At 41.0% G+C, this 13,506-nt stretch overlaps 1 protein-coding gene across 5 annotated transcripts in view; it reads left to right on the forward strand.

Annotated features, from left to right (window-relative positions):
* STK38 (serine/threonine kinase 38) overlaps window positions 1–13,506 on the forward strand; it is a 43,659-nt gene that overhangs the window by 24,676 nt on the left and 5,477 nt on the right. For all 5 annotated transcript variants that reach the window (XM_055571574.1, XM_055571573.1, XM_055571575.1 and 2 more), the window contains 5 exons: window positions 1,708–1,862; window positions 5,351–5,453; window positions 6,533–6,594; window positions 12,090–12,207; window positions 13,199–13,322. In XM_055571574.1, coding sequence (XP_055427549.1) covers window positions 1,708–1,862; window positions 5,351–5,453; window positions 6,533–6,594; window positions 12,090–12,207; window positions 13,199–13,322 — 562 coding nt within the window. The remainder of the gene's footprint in view (window positions 1–1,707; window positions 1,863–5,350; window positions 5,454–6,532; window positions 6,595–12,089; window positions 12,208–13,198; window positions 13,323–13,506) is intronic.

A 13,506-nucleotide genomic window follows, 5' to 3' on the forward strand; every position in this document is an offset into this window, starting at 1 on the left:
TAAATAGGAGTAAGAACCAGCTCAGGAACCAGCCAGCCCCTTGACGTGCGTCTCTGCAAGCCTTACGTGCACCGTCTTCCGTAGCTTTCCGTGTCCCCTGGACCCTGCTCTTTGCACTTGGTAGGGCTGGCCTGCACGGCCCAGACCCTCTGGCTTGAGCGCTCTGATCATATGGGCGCACTCGCACAGGTGAGGCCACTGGCTGCTCTCCTGGGCCACTGCGCTACGGCCACTCGGGTACCTCAGAGCTGGCCTCACTGATGTGCCTCCAGATTGAATGTGTGGCTGCCAGGAGTGATTAGGAAATCATGTTTTTCAAGTTTTGGGAGCATCTTAATAAGTGCCTTAATTTTTGCCCAAGGGTAAAAGTTAGAAATAAGCAGCATGACACACTATTAAAATCCGAGGTTTCTGTCTCTTTTCCATTTTCTAACATAAATGGCTTTCTGTGCAATGTGAACTGAATCTTTCCTGTTTCTTTTACCTTTAAACTGCTTATTCATATTTGCTTTGCTTTCGTCTGACTGTTGAATTGGATCAGAATCTTTTTTTCACCATTGTATGTTGATGGTATTAAGCAGAAATACTTAAATTTTGACTTTGCAGAAAACTAACGAAGTTACTTTCCTACTAAAATACTGACATTGTGTTGTAAAAGTTGCATAAAGCATTTTGTACCCACAAATAAGCACTGGAGAAAAAACCCCACTCGTCTTGGGAGGTGTTCACCATGCACGTTTGGGAGGCAGTTATTACAAATCCTAGTCTGTAGCATTTACTGTTCATATTTACAACAGCTTTTGTTGACTAACACTTTGCTACCTAAATCCTACTTTTTTATATATGTTCTAGTGTTCTGTGAATAGACAGTGGAAAGCTTGTTTACAGCCTCCCCAGATTTTTACCTTTTTGTTTAGGCTTCCCTGATAGCTCAGTTGGTAAAGAATCCACCTGCAATGCAGGAGACCCTGGTTCGATTCCTGGGTTGGGAAGATCAGCTGAAGAAGGGATGGGCTACCCACTCCAGTATTCTTGAGCTTCCCTTGTGGGTCAGCTGGTAAAGAATCCACCTGCAATGCGGGAGACCCAGGTTCGATCCTTGGGTTGGGAAGATCCCCTGGAGAAGGGAAAGGCTACCCACTCCAGTATTCTGGCCTAGAGAATTCCATGGACTGTATAGTCCATGGCATCACAAAGAGTCGGACACGACTGAGTGACTTTGACTTTACTTAGCCTGTTTAATAACTGTAGTACAGCCATTGTTAGAATGTGGAAATGCCTTAGAGAAGTTGGTAGGTATTTGTGCCAAGTGAAAGTAAAGTAGCTCTTTCCCCAGTCCAAAAAATTGTCTTAAGCAAATTTATTGATTGATTGGTTTATTATTTTAGTGTGGGAGAAATTTCTTTTCTCTCTCCAAAGTAAAGTGGAAATCATTGCTCAGGGGTCAGCATCAGTTAGCTTAGTGAAAGTGTTTTGCCATCTGTGGCTGTGAATTTTAGCTTTTAAGTGTTAGAAACTGCTTACCATTTCTGCTCATGTTGGGCATTTCCACCCATAGTAGGTCATCTCTGGGACACAGCAGAGGCCTATTTAGCACCGCCTTATGGTGGCAGGTAGGGAGGACATATCTGAAAACTGGCTGTTACTCATATTGTTTTGTGTGTTTGTGTGTGTACGTGTGTGTACTTTGTACCTTCTTGTTTCCAGGGGACATGATGACCCTGTTGATGAAAAAAGACACGCTGACAGAAGAGGAGACTCAGTTTTATATAGCAGAGACAGTATTAGCCATTGACTCTATTCACCAACTTGGCTTCATCCACAGAGACATCAAACCAGACAACCTTCTCCTGGACAGCAAGGTACTGTGAGGTGTGCAGGCTGACCAGCGTGTCTCTACCTGTCTGAGCAGCCTCTGCCTTAACCCCTGCGCGACTTGTCGTAATCACAGTAGGGGAGCTGTGAGCTCCCTGGTGTATTTTCTTCTTTTTTTTTAAGGTAAGAACGGCTTATGAATTCCATAATTTTAATTTTCCTCTTAAAGAACATTTTGAAAAATTATTAAGCATAAAATTGATTTAAGTTATTTTGTAGTGAAGCCAAAGATGATCATCTTCTCATATGATTAACTACACTAACGCATCCCCTGTCAAGAACCCCTCTGCTGAGGATCCCAGCCTAGAACTAGGAATTACGGCGACAGCAACAGAGCTGTCACAAAGCTCAGCTTCCAGACCCTGTGCCCTGCGCGTAAAGCGGAGTCCTGCTCAGCTTCCCTGATGGCCTCTTTGTAGTTAGCTTTAGACATGCACATGAACTGAGTTGCCTGATTCTTAACTCTCAGCAAATCAGAGGAGAATCCCTGTGCTGCTGTGTTGTTGATGCTGCTTGACAAGTTACTCCACCGTCTGGACCTGACTCATCTATGAAGTGAATATATGGATTGCGAAATGCTCCAAAGTTCCTTCCAGCTTTAAAATTCTAGATTGTTGTGTTCTGGTACATAGAATTGTTTTCTAGATTGAATTCTTTTAAGTAGGAAAGTAAATTTAATTCATAGGGTATTTTCCTTTCTTACTGTCTTTTGATAACAGTCTTTGGAAAAAATCTGCAGTTTTAGTCTACTTTGAAAACCTTAATCTTTCTGTTTTGAGAGTAGATTTGTCCAGTAATTTCTTCTGGTTAATAGTTTTTTCCTTCATTAGAAGAATAATATACAAACATAGTGGAAAATTTTAATAATACAGAGAGCTATAAAGAAGAAAAATATAATGTCATTGTTCAAAATATTTTTTTATTGTTATTTTTTATTTAAATAAATAGAGTAGTTTTGGCCGTGCTGGGTGCTCGGGCTTTCTCTAACTGCAGCAAGTGGAGTCTGTTCTCCACTTGGGCTGTGTGGGCATCTCCCTGTGGTGGCTCCTCTTGCGGAACCTGTGGGATGTGTGGCGTCTCCCCTTGCGGAGCGCAGGCTCCATGGGGGCGGGCTTCAGCAGCTGCAGCATGCAGGCCTAGCAGCTGTGGCACACGGGCTTAGCTGCGCCGTGACGTGTGGAATCCTCCCTGACCAGGGATCGAGCTCGTGTCCCCTGCGTTAGTAGGCAGGCTCTTAACCACTGGACCACCAGGGGAGTCCCAGTAACAACTGTTTTAGTGTAATAGCTTCAGTAGCTTTCTCTCTGTGCCAGTTTATGTACAGTTAGCGTCCTCAAAGTGAATAGTAAAATGGTAACGTGTATGAGATTATTTTTCTGTCCTTAAGCTCAGATATATTTTAATAAAGTAGCAGCTCTGCTCTGTGTTGTCTTGGGTTCAGATGCCTTGGTCCTGTACCCAGTGCCTTAGTGCTGGCTTCACTGGAGGCTAAGTCTGTGTTCAAGGCCGGCAAACATACTGAAGGCCAAGAGCTGGGGACTCAGTCTAGCTGAGGAGGACTGGGGACACCTGTTTGGTGCAGACATGCTCTCTACAATATGTCAGCCCAGACTTGTAGAAGAGGGCTCATTTATGTGTTTAGCCATATTGGTTGTAAAAGTGAAAATGTAGACATTTTGAGTTCCTGCTGTATACTGAGAAGTGCTACCGAGTTCTCTGAAAATCGAGGTTTGAACAGCATTTGCTCCAGGCACTGTTTTTTAAGACTGTTCTGGAGTTGTCTAGGTAAAACATGTAATTAAAACTGTGAAACACTTCCTTGGCTTGTAGAACAGGTTATTTGCAAATCTAAAAGGGAACTAGCAGGTTAGTAGGCTCAAAGCCATCTTTGGTAGTTTACCTTTTATGCTTGTGCCTGCGTGTGTATACACACACACACACACACACACACACACACACACACACAGAGCCAAACGTAATGAGATTGAAAAAACCAAAACAACACAGAAAGCTACTCTTAAGCAAGGCTTCTGTAGCCTTGTACCCTGGGATGTTTATATGTTAGGGACCAAAGACCACAGATGGGGAGGTCACCAGGGCTCAGTCCTTGGCCACATCACTTCTGATTGTGTGACCTTGAGCAGTATAGAGTTGCTCCCAGCAGCAAGAGTTGCTCCCCTAGTTTTGGTTTTACCTCCTTATCTACCTAAAATTTTGGTAGGTGGACATTTGGTCCTGACTATAGCCATTTGGTTCATGACAAAAGTTCCTTGAAATTTGGTCCAATCCAAAACATCCATTTTATTTATTTATTTTTTTAATTTTAATTTTATTTTTTTTTAATTTTCTTTTTATTTTATTTTTAAACTTTACAATATTGTGTTAGTTTTGCCAAATATCGAAATGAATCCGCCACAGGTATACCTGTGTTCCCCATCCTGAACCCTCCTCCCTCCCCATACCCTCCCCAAAACATCCATTTTAGACAGAACTAAATACCAAGGACTTTTTGGTGTGGGCCAAATGTCCCGCAGTGGAAAATCTCACCACCCCTAGAACACCCTCTTCTACCTTAGAGAACCAGGAAAGGAGCCTTACAAGCCTTAATTCTCACCATTTGTGCCAGGAAGATACCATGATATGCATTTTCTAGATGAGATCAGGGGTTGAAGACGGGTTAAATAATCCTGGTCTGGAGAGAAAGAGCTTTGACTTCTGGCTTTGGTGCTGCCATTTCACCAGCAAGCCGTTTAATGACTCTGAGTCTATGAAAGGTGGCTTAAGAATTATAAATGAGACAACACATTTAAAAGCATGGTGCCTGGCTCATAGGAGGTGTGAGTTTTCTTTCAAGAGAATGATGAAGTCAAAGACTTATGATTGGAATACAGTATGGCAACACTTACCAAGAACTGTACAATGAAGTAGATTCCCTTTGTCTTTGGAATAGTTTACTCCTTGGAATTTATCCCAGTGAAATAATTCAAGTGGAGAAAAAGCTATGTGAATAAAGACTTGCTCAAACAGCCTTTTATAAAGACCATCCTCTGTATCATGCCTGACTAGGGTTGGGAACACGGGCCCTCTCTGGCAGTGGGATGCTTATTGTAATCCACATGACTTGAGATTGGATTAAGTAGCATTGTGGGGATAGGTAGAAAATGATGTACTGAGTCATTTGATTATTATATAGATGTTAAAAACAATTTTGAAGAAACACAGAATATTGATTGAGGTAGTTTAAGAGGTAAAATTAGATACTGTGGATACACCCAAAACATATAATATTTGTATAATAGGATTTGGAGTGATCTTTAATTCATTTGCTAGTATATATTTCTCCCCATAATAAAAGCAGCAGCAGCATCCTTTGGTTGTGGAGCCGTAATGGGTAATGCACGGAGCTGGAGAGGATAATGTTGTCTTCCACATCTGTGAACGTTCATCTGTTCTTTCCCTTGTTTCCTCTCCATAGGGCCATGTGAAGCTTTCTGACTTTGGCCTTTGCACAGGGCTGAAAAAAGCACACAGGACAGAATTTTATAGGAATCTGAACCACAGCCTCCCCAGTGATTTCAGTAAGTGTTAACAGTGATGGTAGCCTTTTTATCCCTGGAAGAGCTTATTCCCCCTGGTAACCAGAATATGCAGGATGGAGTAGGAGATTCTCACAGTTCAAGTCTTTCGAGAATAAAAATACCTCACAGGTTTGCCTGTGATTTGTACTGTGTGGTGAGAGAAGATGAAGGCCACCAAATGGGTTAAGGCAGATGTCCCAACAAGCATTCTTTGGAGCTCTCCTGAGAAGGCTACAAGGGATGAACAAGGAGCAGGCAAACAAAAGTAGTAGAGGAAGAAATCCTGGGAACAACTCCAGGTTAGACTTACCATTGGTGCTTCTTTCTGTCACTGCAGGAAGAAGCTTGCAAGTTACTTGCGCTCTGTCAGACTGTTGAAAAGTGAAAGTGAAAGGGTTAGTCGCTCAGTCGTGTCCAACTCTCTGTGACCCCATGGACTGTAACCTACCAGGCTCCTGTGTTCATGGACTTCTCCAGATAAGAATACTGGAGTGGGTTGCCATTCCCTTCTTCAGGGGATCTTCCCGACCCGGGGATCGAACCCAGGTCTCCTGCATTGCGGGCAGATTTTTTACCATCTGAGCCACCAGGGAAGCCCCAAACCATTGAAACTATGTAGTAAAATTACAGTTCATCCTTGGGAAGCTATGTCTGTAGTGTATAATATATACAGAAGTCTCTGATTATGTAAGAGTTACTACTCTTGGAAATTTGATAGTAATTTGAAAAGTTGTGCATGTTTTAGGTCTACTTGAGGACCTTCGCCTCTCTCTGATGAGACTGAATTCCCTGTGATTCTGATTCAGTTCCTTGTAATTCTGTTTAAGGCCTGTCCTCCTATCTGGTCATATTATCTCCAGAGAAGTGTGGCTTAAAACTCTATGCGTGATGCTTTGAATCAATGCTTTAGCGCCTCTGACTGGGGCTTACGGATTTGGTGGGAAATGTATCATGCAGAGTTCTTGGTGTGTGGGGAGAAAAGCGAGACTTGAGGGTCTCCTGTGCCTTGAACCAGAGCCTAAAAAAGTAGTAAACATTGCTGAACTTTGCTTATTAGAACTTGTTTTCTCTACTTTTAGCTTTTCAGAACATGAATTCCAAAAGGAAAGCAGAAACCTGGAAAAGAAATAGACGTCAGCTAGTAAGTAATATCTGTGGCTTCTTAAATGCTACAAACCAAGTATGAATCAGTTTAGAAATATGCACATAAATTTGCATTTGATAAATGTTTGCAGCTTACCTATTCCTTGTTTTAAATTACCTTAAGGGAGGCCTGTCACATTGGTAGCACCAAAAGTTGTATTTTGAAGGAGGGCAGATATAAAATGAGGTTGTTTTGGTCATGACATTTTCAGTGGATGACCTCATTCTGACCTTTTACATTGGTGACAGCTGCTTTCCTTCCTCCTCTACCTTTTCCCTCTGGAGTTCTCTCAAACTGAAACTAAGTACAAATATCTACCCAGAACTTCAAGGCTGTGGTTCTCAAACTTGTGATTCACTTAGTTCGCCTGCCCCACCCTTTCCTATGTTATTGCAGAAAGAAGAACTTGGTCATTAAAAACTGGAGAGAAATTTAAGGGAAAGGCTTACTTTAATAATTCGTGTATATACACATAAAATTATGCCCCGTAAGCTTAAAAATAAATAACATTATTGCATTACCTCAGTAACATGGTGGAACTTATTTAAATAGTGCAAATTTACCACTGAAATGTTCTGTCTAGGCAAACTTTTATTCTGATTCATTGGTTCATAAATGACAATGCACATATCCCATTGTCTAGTTATTGGAAAATTATTGACCAGATGTAATAGGACTGTATATCCCTACATATTAGGCTTTGCAAGAAACCCAATAGCAAATTGAAAATAGTAAAGCTAAACTGGCAGTGGGTCATTAGAAAGCAAGAATGGCAAGGATGGAAAACTGACTAACTTGGAATGAGGATCATGTGTGTGTGTTTCTAGAAATTGTGGCATTTCTGCTTGTTGGTGTACACAGTTGTAACTTGGCAGGTTTGCCAAATACTATGTTTTGGCCAGGGTCCTTAGTAAAACACTGAATTAGGGTTCTTTGTGGTATTTCTAATAATTCATTTAATAGGTTGCTAGTAAGTACCTGTTAGTCATATGTGAAAGTTGGAAGCCTTAGGATTAAGAAAGAATCAAAGGAAAGGCTTGCATTTTTCGGATTCATTTGAGGTCCATTCAAGACCATGTTTTGAATATTATGATTTTTATGTTAAACCCGGGCCCTGGGAGAGGCATTAACCTAAACCAAACATTTTTGGAAATATAGTAAATGAGATTAATGTTTGATATCTTTTCTAACATTAATTTGGGGATACTAAAGTTTGGTATACCTATAAATGTTTAAATTTTATAGGTGGTTGAAGCACCGTTTACATAGGTTGTTAAGGATTAGGGAACATTGGGAACAAATCTTTTCACATGCCTCTATTGTCTGTCACAGAGCGATAGATCTTAGCCTTGGCTGCTCACCAGAATCACCTGGGAAACTTCAGAACATACTGATGTCTGGTCTGGGTCCCACCCCAGGAGATTGTGATGCAGTTGGTTTGGGGTATATAGTCTGGGTACCTGGTTCTTTAAAAGGGCTCTGGGTGATTCTGCTGTGCAGTCAAAGTTGAGACCCTCTACCTAAGAAACTGTTTCTTAGACAGTGGCTCCTCCATTACTGGGAGACTGATATTTATCTGTGTTTTGGAAGGTAACAAAAGGTAAGGAATCTTCTGTGATTAAAAAACAATTTTTAAAGCAAACTAAGATTAAATCTTTGGCCACTTTTATTTTGGGGGTAATTAATCTTAAATACCTTAAATTATCCTCATACTCGGAGAAGCTTCATGCCCTTTGACATAAACCAGAGAGTCATGTCAAACTTACTAGGAATGCCTTATAGGTCTATAAGGAAGGAGGTTCCACAAGTTCTACATTTGGAGTTAAATGATCTTTAATATTTACTATTCTTTAATTTGAATAAACTTAGTTTCTCATGCTCTGGTTAAGGTTCTTGCCTTTTTATCTACAGCAGAAGTGGTCATCCTCATATTTACCTCCTTTGATAACTTGGAAATAAAGCTACCGTCAGTCTTCAAAAGGCCATTTAACCCTGTGCTTTTTTGACCTTTCGTAAGTGATCCCATTCTGCTAGTGGAAGGTTAATATAAGTTAATGCTTAGTATAAATTTATTGCTCTAGGGTAAGCCTAACATAAGTAGTTGTTCACCCAGCCTGTTACTTTTCAGTCTGTTGAAAATCACAGAAAACAAGTGGAGGCTTTACCTTCATCTTTGGCTGCTTAAATTCCATTCTAATATTTGTAGTGCCAGTATGGTCCTGGGTGATTGTTAGGCCAGTAACCGATTAGGACGTAGGTATGAGTGGAAGTTGCTCAGTTGTGTCCGTACAGTCCATGGAATTCTCCAGGCCAGAATACTGGAGTGGGTAGCCTTTCCCTTCTCCAGGGGCTCTACCCAACCCAGGGATCAAACCAAGGGCTCCCGTATTGCAGGTGGATTCTTTACCAACTGAGCCACAAGGTATGAGTCAACCTTAATTTATTTATTAAACAGAGGTAAAAGTTGAAGTACATCTATGCGTCTAATCTTTGTCAGTTAATTTTTTAAAGTGTAAAATTTACAGAAGTGATTAAGAAAGAAATTAAATCGCTATTTCCCCTAAAATCCTAAATGAAATAGTAAGTTGCAACACATCTGAAATTACTCTTAACAATGAACAAAACTTTTTAAGCACAGCTGCAGTTGACACTGTAAACAACACTCAGACAACAAAAGGAAAAAAAATAGTACAGAATTTAGGTATTAAGAGCTTGAAATTGGAGGACACATCCGCCTGGAAAACAGAGGTTTGGGCAGGGGGCGGTCCCTGCTTACCTGCACTTACAGGTGGGGCAGTGAGCATGGACTCCCAGGGAGGGCTCTGGCTCCCAGGTGAGCACGTTACAGCAGTTTGGAACCTGCTGTTGCCTGCATCCTGTAACTCCAGGATTTTTTATTATACCTTAGTATCTTGAAGTTCTTTTTTTTGTAGCAAGAGATCTCAGTTTTATAATGGAAATCTTCGGACAAATAGGATTTACTTAACATCCAGCTTTGCTGGAATATATTTAGTCTAATTTGAAGAGTTTCTATAGTTTCTTAACTTTTATAATTAGAATTAAAACATTAATGCTTCTTGGGGAAAGCCCAATCCATATTTCAAACTTGAAAGATTAAAAAAGTGGCATATATGTTATTTAACATGCATATTTGAAAGAAAACAATGTACAATTACTCATATGGAAAAAATGAATTCATACCTTATCATATACACAAAAAAATTATAGATGGAAAATAAAATTTTACAAGTTTTAGAAGAAAATACAAGACAATATGTGTATGACTTCAGTAAGGAAGAGTTTCTTAAATAACATACTGAGAAATAATGCAGGTAATTAAGTACAAATTGTGAAGGAATAAGTGTATTTTACTACTTTAAAGAAGAATAATTTGTATATTGAAAAATATAAGCAAAATAAGAGGCAAGCCACATGGGCCAAACTCCTTTGGAATCATCTTCCAGTTCATGTGCGTACCTACCCTTAGTCAGATGCCCTGGAGAAACTCTTGCACCTCTGAACCAGGAGATATGTATAAGAATGTTTTATTGCATTTTCATAATAGCAGAAAACTAGAAATAACCGTGTCCATCAACAGGAAAATGGTTACATTCTGGAATAGAATATTGTTTAGCAGTGAAAATAATTGAACAACGGCCACATGTGACAACACGGTTCAAATTTAAAAACAAAATAGAGGAAAAATCAAGTAGCAAGAGAAGATTGCATGTAGAATGATACCATTTTTACAAAGCTCAAAAACAAAACTAAGATCTCAGTTTGAGAGACTTGTGGCAAAATTACTTTTTAAAATCAGAGGAATGGAATTCCATGTCGGTTCAGTGGTTAGGATTCTGAGCTTTCACTGCCAGGCTGAGTTCAATCCCTGGTCGGGGAACTAAGATTCCACAAACTGTGAGGCCTAAAAAGGTTTTGTTTTTTTTAAAGTTAAAAAAGAATTCCAATGAATCAATGATAAAAAGTGATGCAACTGGGAAAAAAGCTAATAGTCAAAGGATCTGAACAATAATTCACCGAAAAAAAAAGAAAACTGAATGTCTGATTAACAGATGAATAGGCACTCAGCCTTACTAGAGATCTTGCAAATGAAAACAGCAAGATCCTATTTCATATTCATCAGATTGGTAAAAAATTGAAGTCTGGCAAAGCCAAGTGTTGGTGAAAGTGGATCGCTAAGAGCTATCCCCACTGGGCATGTTTAAAGAGGAGGACAACTTGTCCACCTTGGAGGACAACTGGAAGATGTCTCATTGAGTTGAAGAAGCTCATAATGGAAGACCCAGCAATACTCCCAGTGCCCAGGACGTGTTACAGGAATGTTTATTCAGGTGTTACTTGTTAGAATGAAACACTGGAAGCAGCATAAGTGTCCATTTACAGAAGAATGGATAAAACCACTGTGACGCTTATATAATGTCACGGCAGCGCACAGCGGTGAAATGGGTGAACTAAGAGCCGCGTGAGTAAATCTCAAAGTCATAATGTGGAAGAGAAAAAGCAAGTTGTAGTATTGTAGAATAATACAGCACAGCATGAAACCCCTTATTAAGAGTTGAAATATGCAAGGAGTAGTTTGTCATTTATGCAAATTTCTATACAGTCATAACACAGCAACTTCAGGTTGTTATGACTTCAGTGAAGAGGGAAGGAGTCTCACTTTTCTTGTTTACATAGTTTCTTTTAAAAAGACAAATGACCTGAGAAAAGTATCACAGGTTATTAACTTTTCTTTAATATAGGTAATGGGTACGTGGATGTTGTATTGTCTGTGCCTTTTTTTTTTCCTATACATTTGCACTGTTTCATAATATTTTTTAAAACACCACACAGCTGTGGCTTTTAACTTTACAAGTTGTATAACACGGAAAGCACTTAGATCTGAGCTTTCCCCACTGGGAAGCCCTCAAACGCTGAGCACAGGAAGGCCGTGACTGCAGTTCGCCTGGTATTGCAGTCCTGGTGTGAGAGAGTAGCTTATTTGAATTTAGGAAGTAACCGCCTAAGAACTATTACATACATGTTTCAGTTTGGTAAGTAGATATTTGTAAACTTTTGACCAATAGTTTATAATTTTATCTTTAATTTCCATACGGGGGTCTACCACCTGACTAGTTCTGAGGCCTTAGGCAAAGCCATTTTGGGCGTCAGAGTTTTATCTACAGAGTCCTCTTTGCTGAGTTTTGTCATAGGCTCATAAGCATAAAAGTATCAGAGCCTGACACACACTGGGTACTCAGTCTGTTATGGTACTATTATACCTGACAGATCCCTTTGACCTCTGCCTTTGAGTGAATGGCCTCTCACTTCACTGACAAGGCTTTATTTTCATTTTGGAAGTGCTGTGGAGAGGCCTTCCTGCTTATTTAGTCTGTGGGTAGCTCCAGGAGGTCTCATAGCCTCTGGTCTCTAGAACAGAACTCTGGGCGTCCACCTTCCTGCCAGGCCTCCCTGACATGTGGTACGTGTTTCAGGCCTTCTCCACAGTAGGCACTCCTGACTACATTGCTCCTGAGGTGTTCATGCAGACCGGGTACAACAAGCTCTGTGATTGGTGGTCGCTGGGGGTGATCATGTATGAAATGCTCATTGGTAAGTCGCGTGCTTTCAGGGAACTTTTTCTGTGGGGTAAGGAAGGAGCCATGCATTGATAAGGCTGTTTCAGTTGGGGTACCTAAGTGAGCACTTCTCCCCCCATGTCTTTCACTATGAAGTTTCCTGGGTAGAAAACTCTGGGTCATCGAATGAATCCCACTGTATTCGGGCTCATGGGCACCTGTCGTGGCTTTGCTGATCATTTATCATGGTTTTCTCTGACTTTTCCATCCTCTCCATCTGGCAGCTCTTTCATTCACTGGCATTTATTAAACACCCACTGTATTCAGAGAGCCTTCACTGGGCAGTATTAGAAGCACTCTTACTTGCTGTCCCCCTTCTCTCTCAAAGCCTTCAAAGCATGGACTGCTCTGACCTCTCTCCCTCTTGCTTGGTGTATCTGTGTATTTAGGGGACGTGTCTGGCGGGGTGCCATATGCCTGAGCACTAGGAGAGCCCCGTCTGTGGTGGCCCAGAGCGAGTCCATGTAAATGACGGTGTGGCAGCGTCTGGCTGCTGTCTCCAGAGCGTGGGATGGGTGTGTGTGGAGGCGGATGTGATCCGTGCCGGGGGCAGGTGGAGCGACACGCGGTGACTGCCCTCTCCCCTGCAGTTCTCAGGCATGGGGTCACTTTTCCCAGATAAGGATGTTCCTGGAAGGGGTTATTTCTTAGTGCCGCATCCTTTTTTTCCCCTCTTGGGGCCCAGGGAGCCCCGTGTCCACAGCTCGGCTTCTGTCCTTCCTCTTGAGCCCCAGCTAGTAGCTGGCTCCCTAGTGGTGTCAGAAGCACAACTTCACTTTGGATTTGGGGGAAATGAAGAATTGGTTTAGTTGTTTCCTGGGATGAGTAGGAATCCTGTCCATGTCACATAGGAAAGGACACGTAGGATCATTAAAATTCTTTTAGAATCAAATTAAGTGGAATAATCTCACTCAGATTCAAGAGTTCTGGGATATGAAAGCTCCGAAGTTCCCTTTTCATTACAGGCTACCCACCTTTCTGTTCTGAGACCCCTCAAGAGACATATAAGAAGGTGATGAACTGGAAAGAAACTTTGACTTTTCCTCCAGAAGTTCCTATTTCTGAGAAAGCCAAGGATCTAATTTTGAGGTATCAGAGAACATTTCCCCTGTCCCCCACCTAGGCCTTTTGAGATGAATGAATCCTTTTTTTTTTTTTTTTTTTTTAGAAATTTCATCATTTCCTAGGTCTGCCCTCTGCTTCCTCCCATTTCTCTCTTTTTTTTTTTTTAAAAAGGGGGAGGTTATTCCTTTTCTTTTTCTGAGGAGACTGC

The sequence above is a fragment of the Bubalus kerabau genome, chromosome 3 (assembly GCF_029407905.1).
Source record: "Bubalus kerabau isolate K-KA32 ecotype Philippines breed swamp buffalo chromosome 3, PCC_UOA_SB_1v2, whole genome shotgun sequence".
Classification (NCBI taxonomy): domain Eukaryota; kingdom Metazoa; phylum Chordata; class Mammalia; order Artiodactyla; family Bovidae; genus Bubalus; species Bubalus kerabau.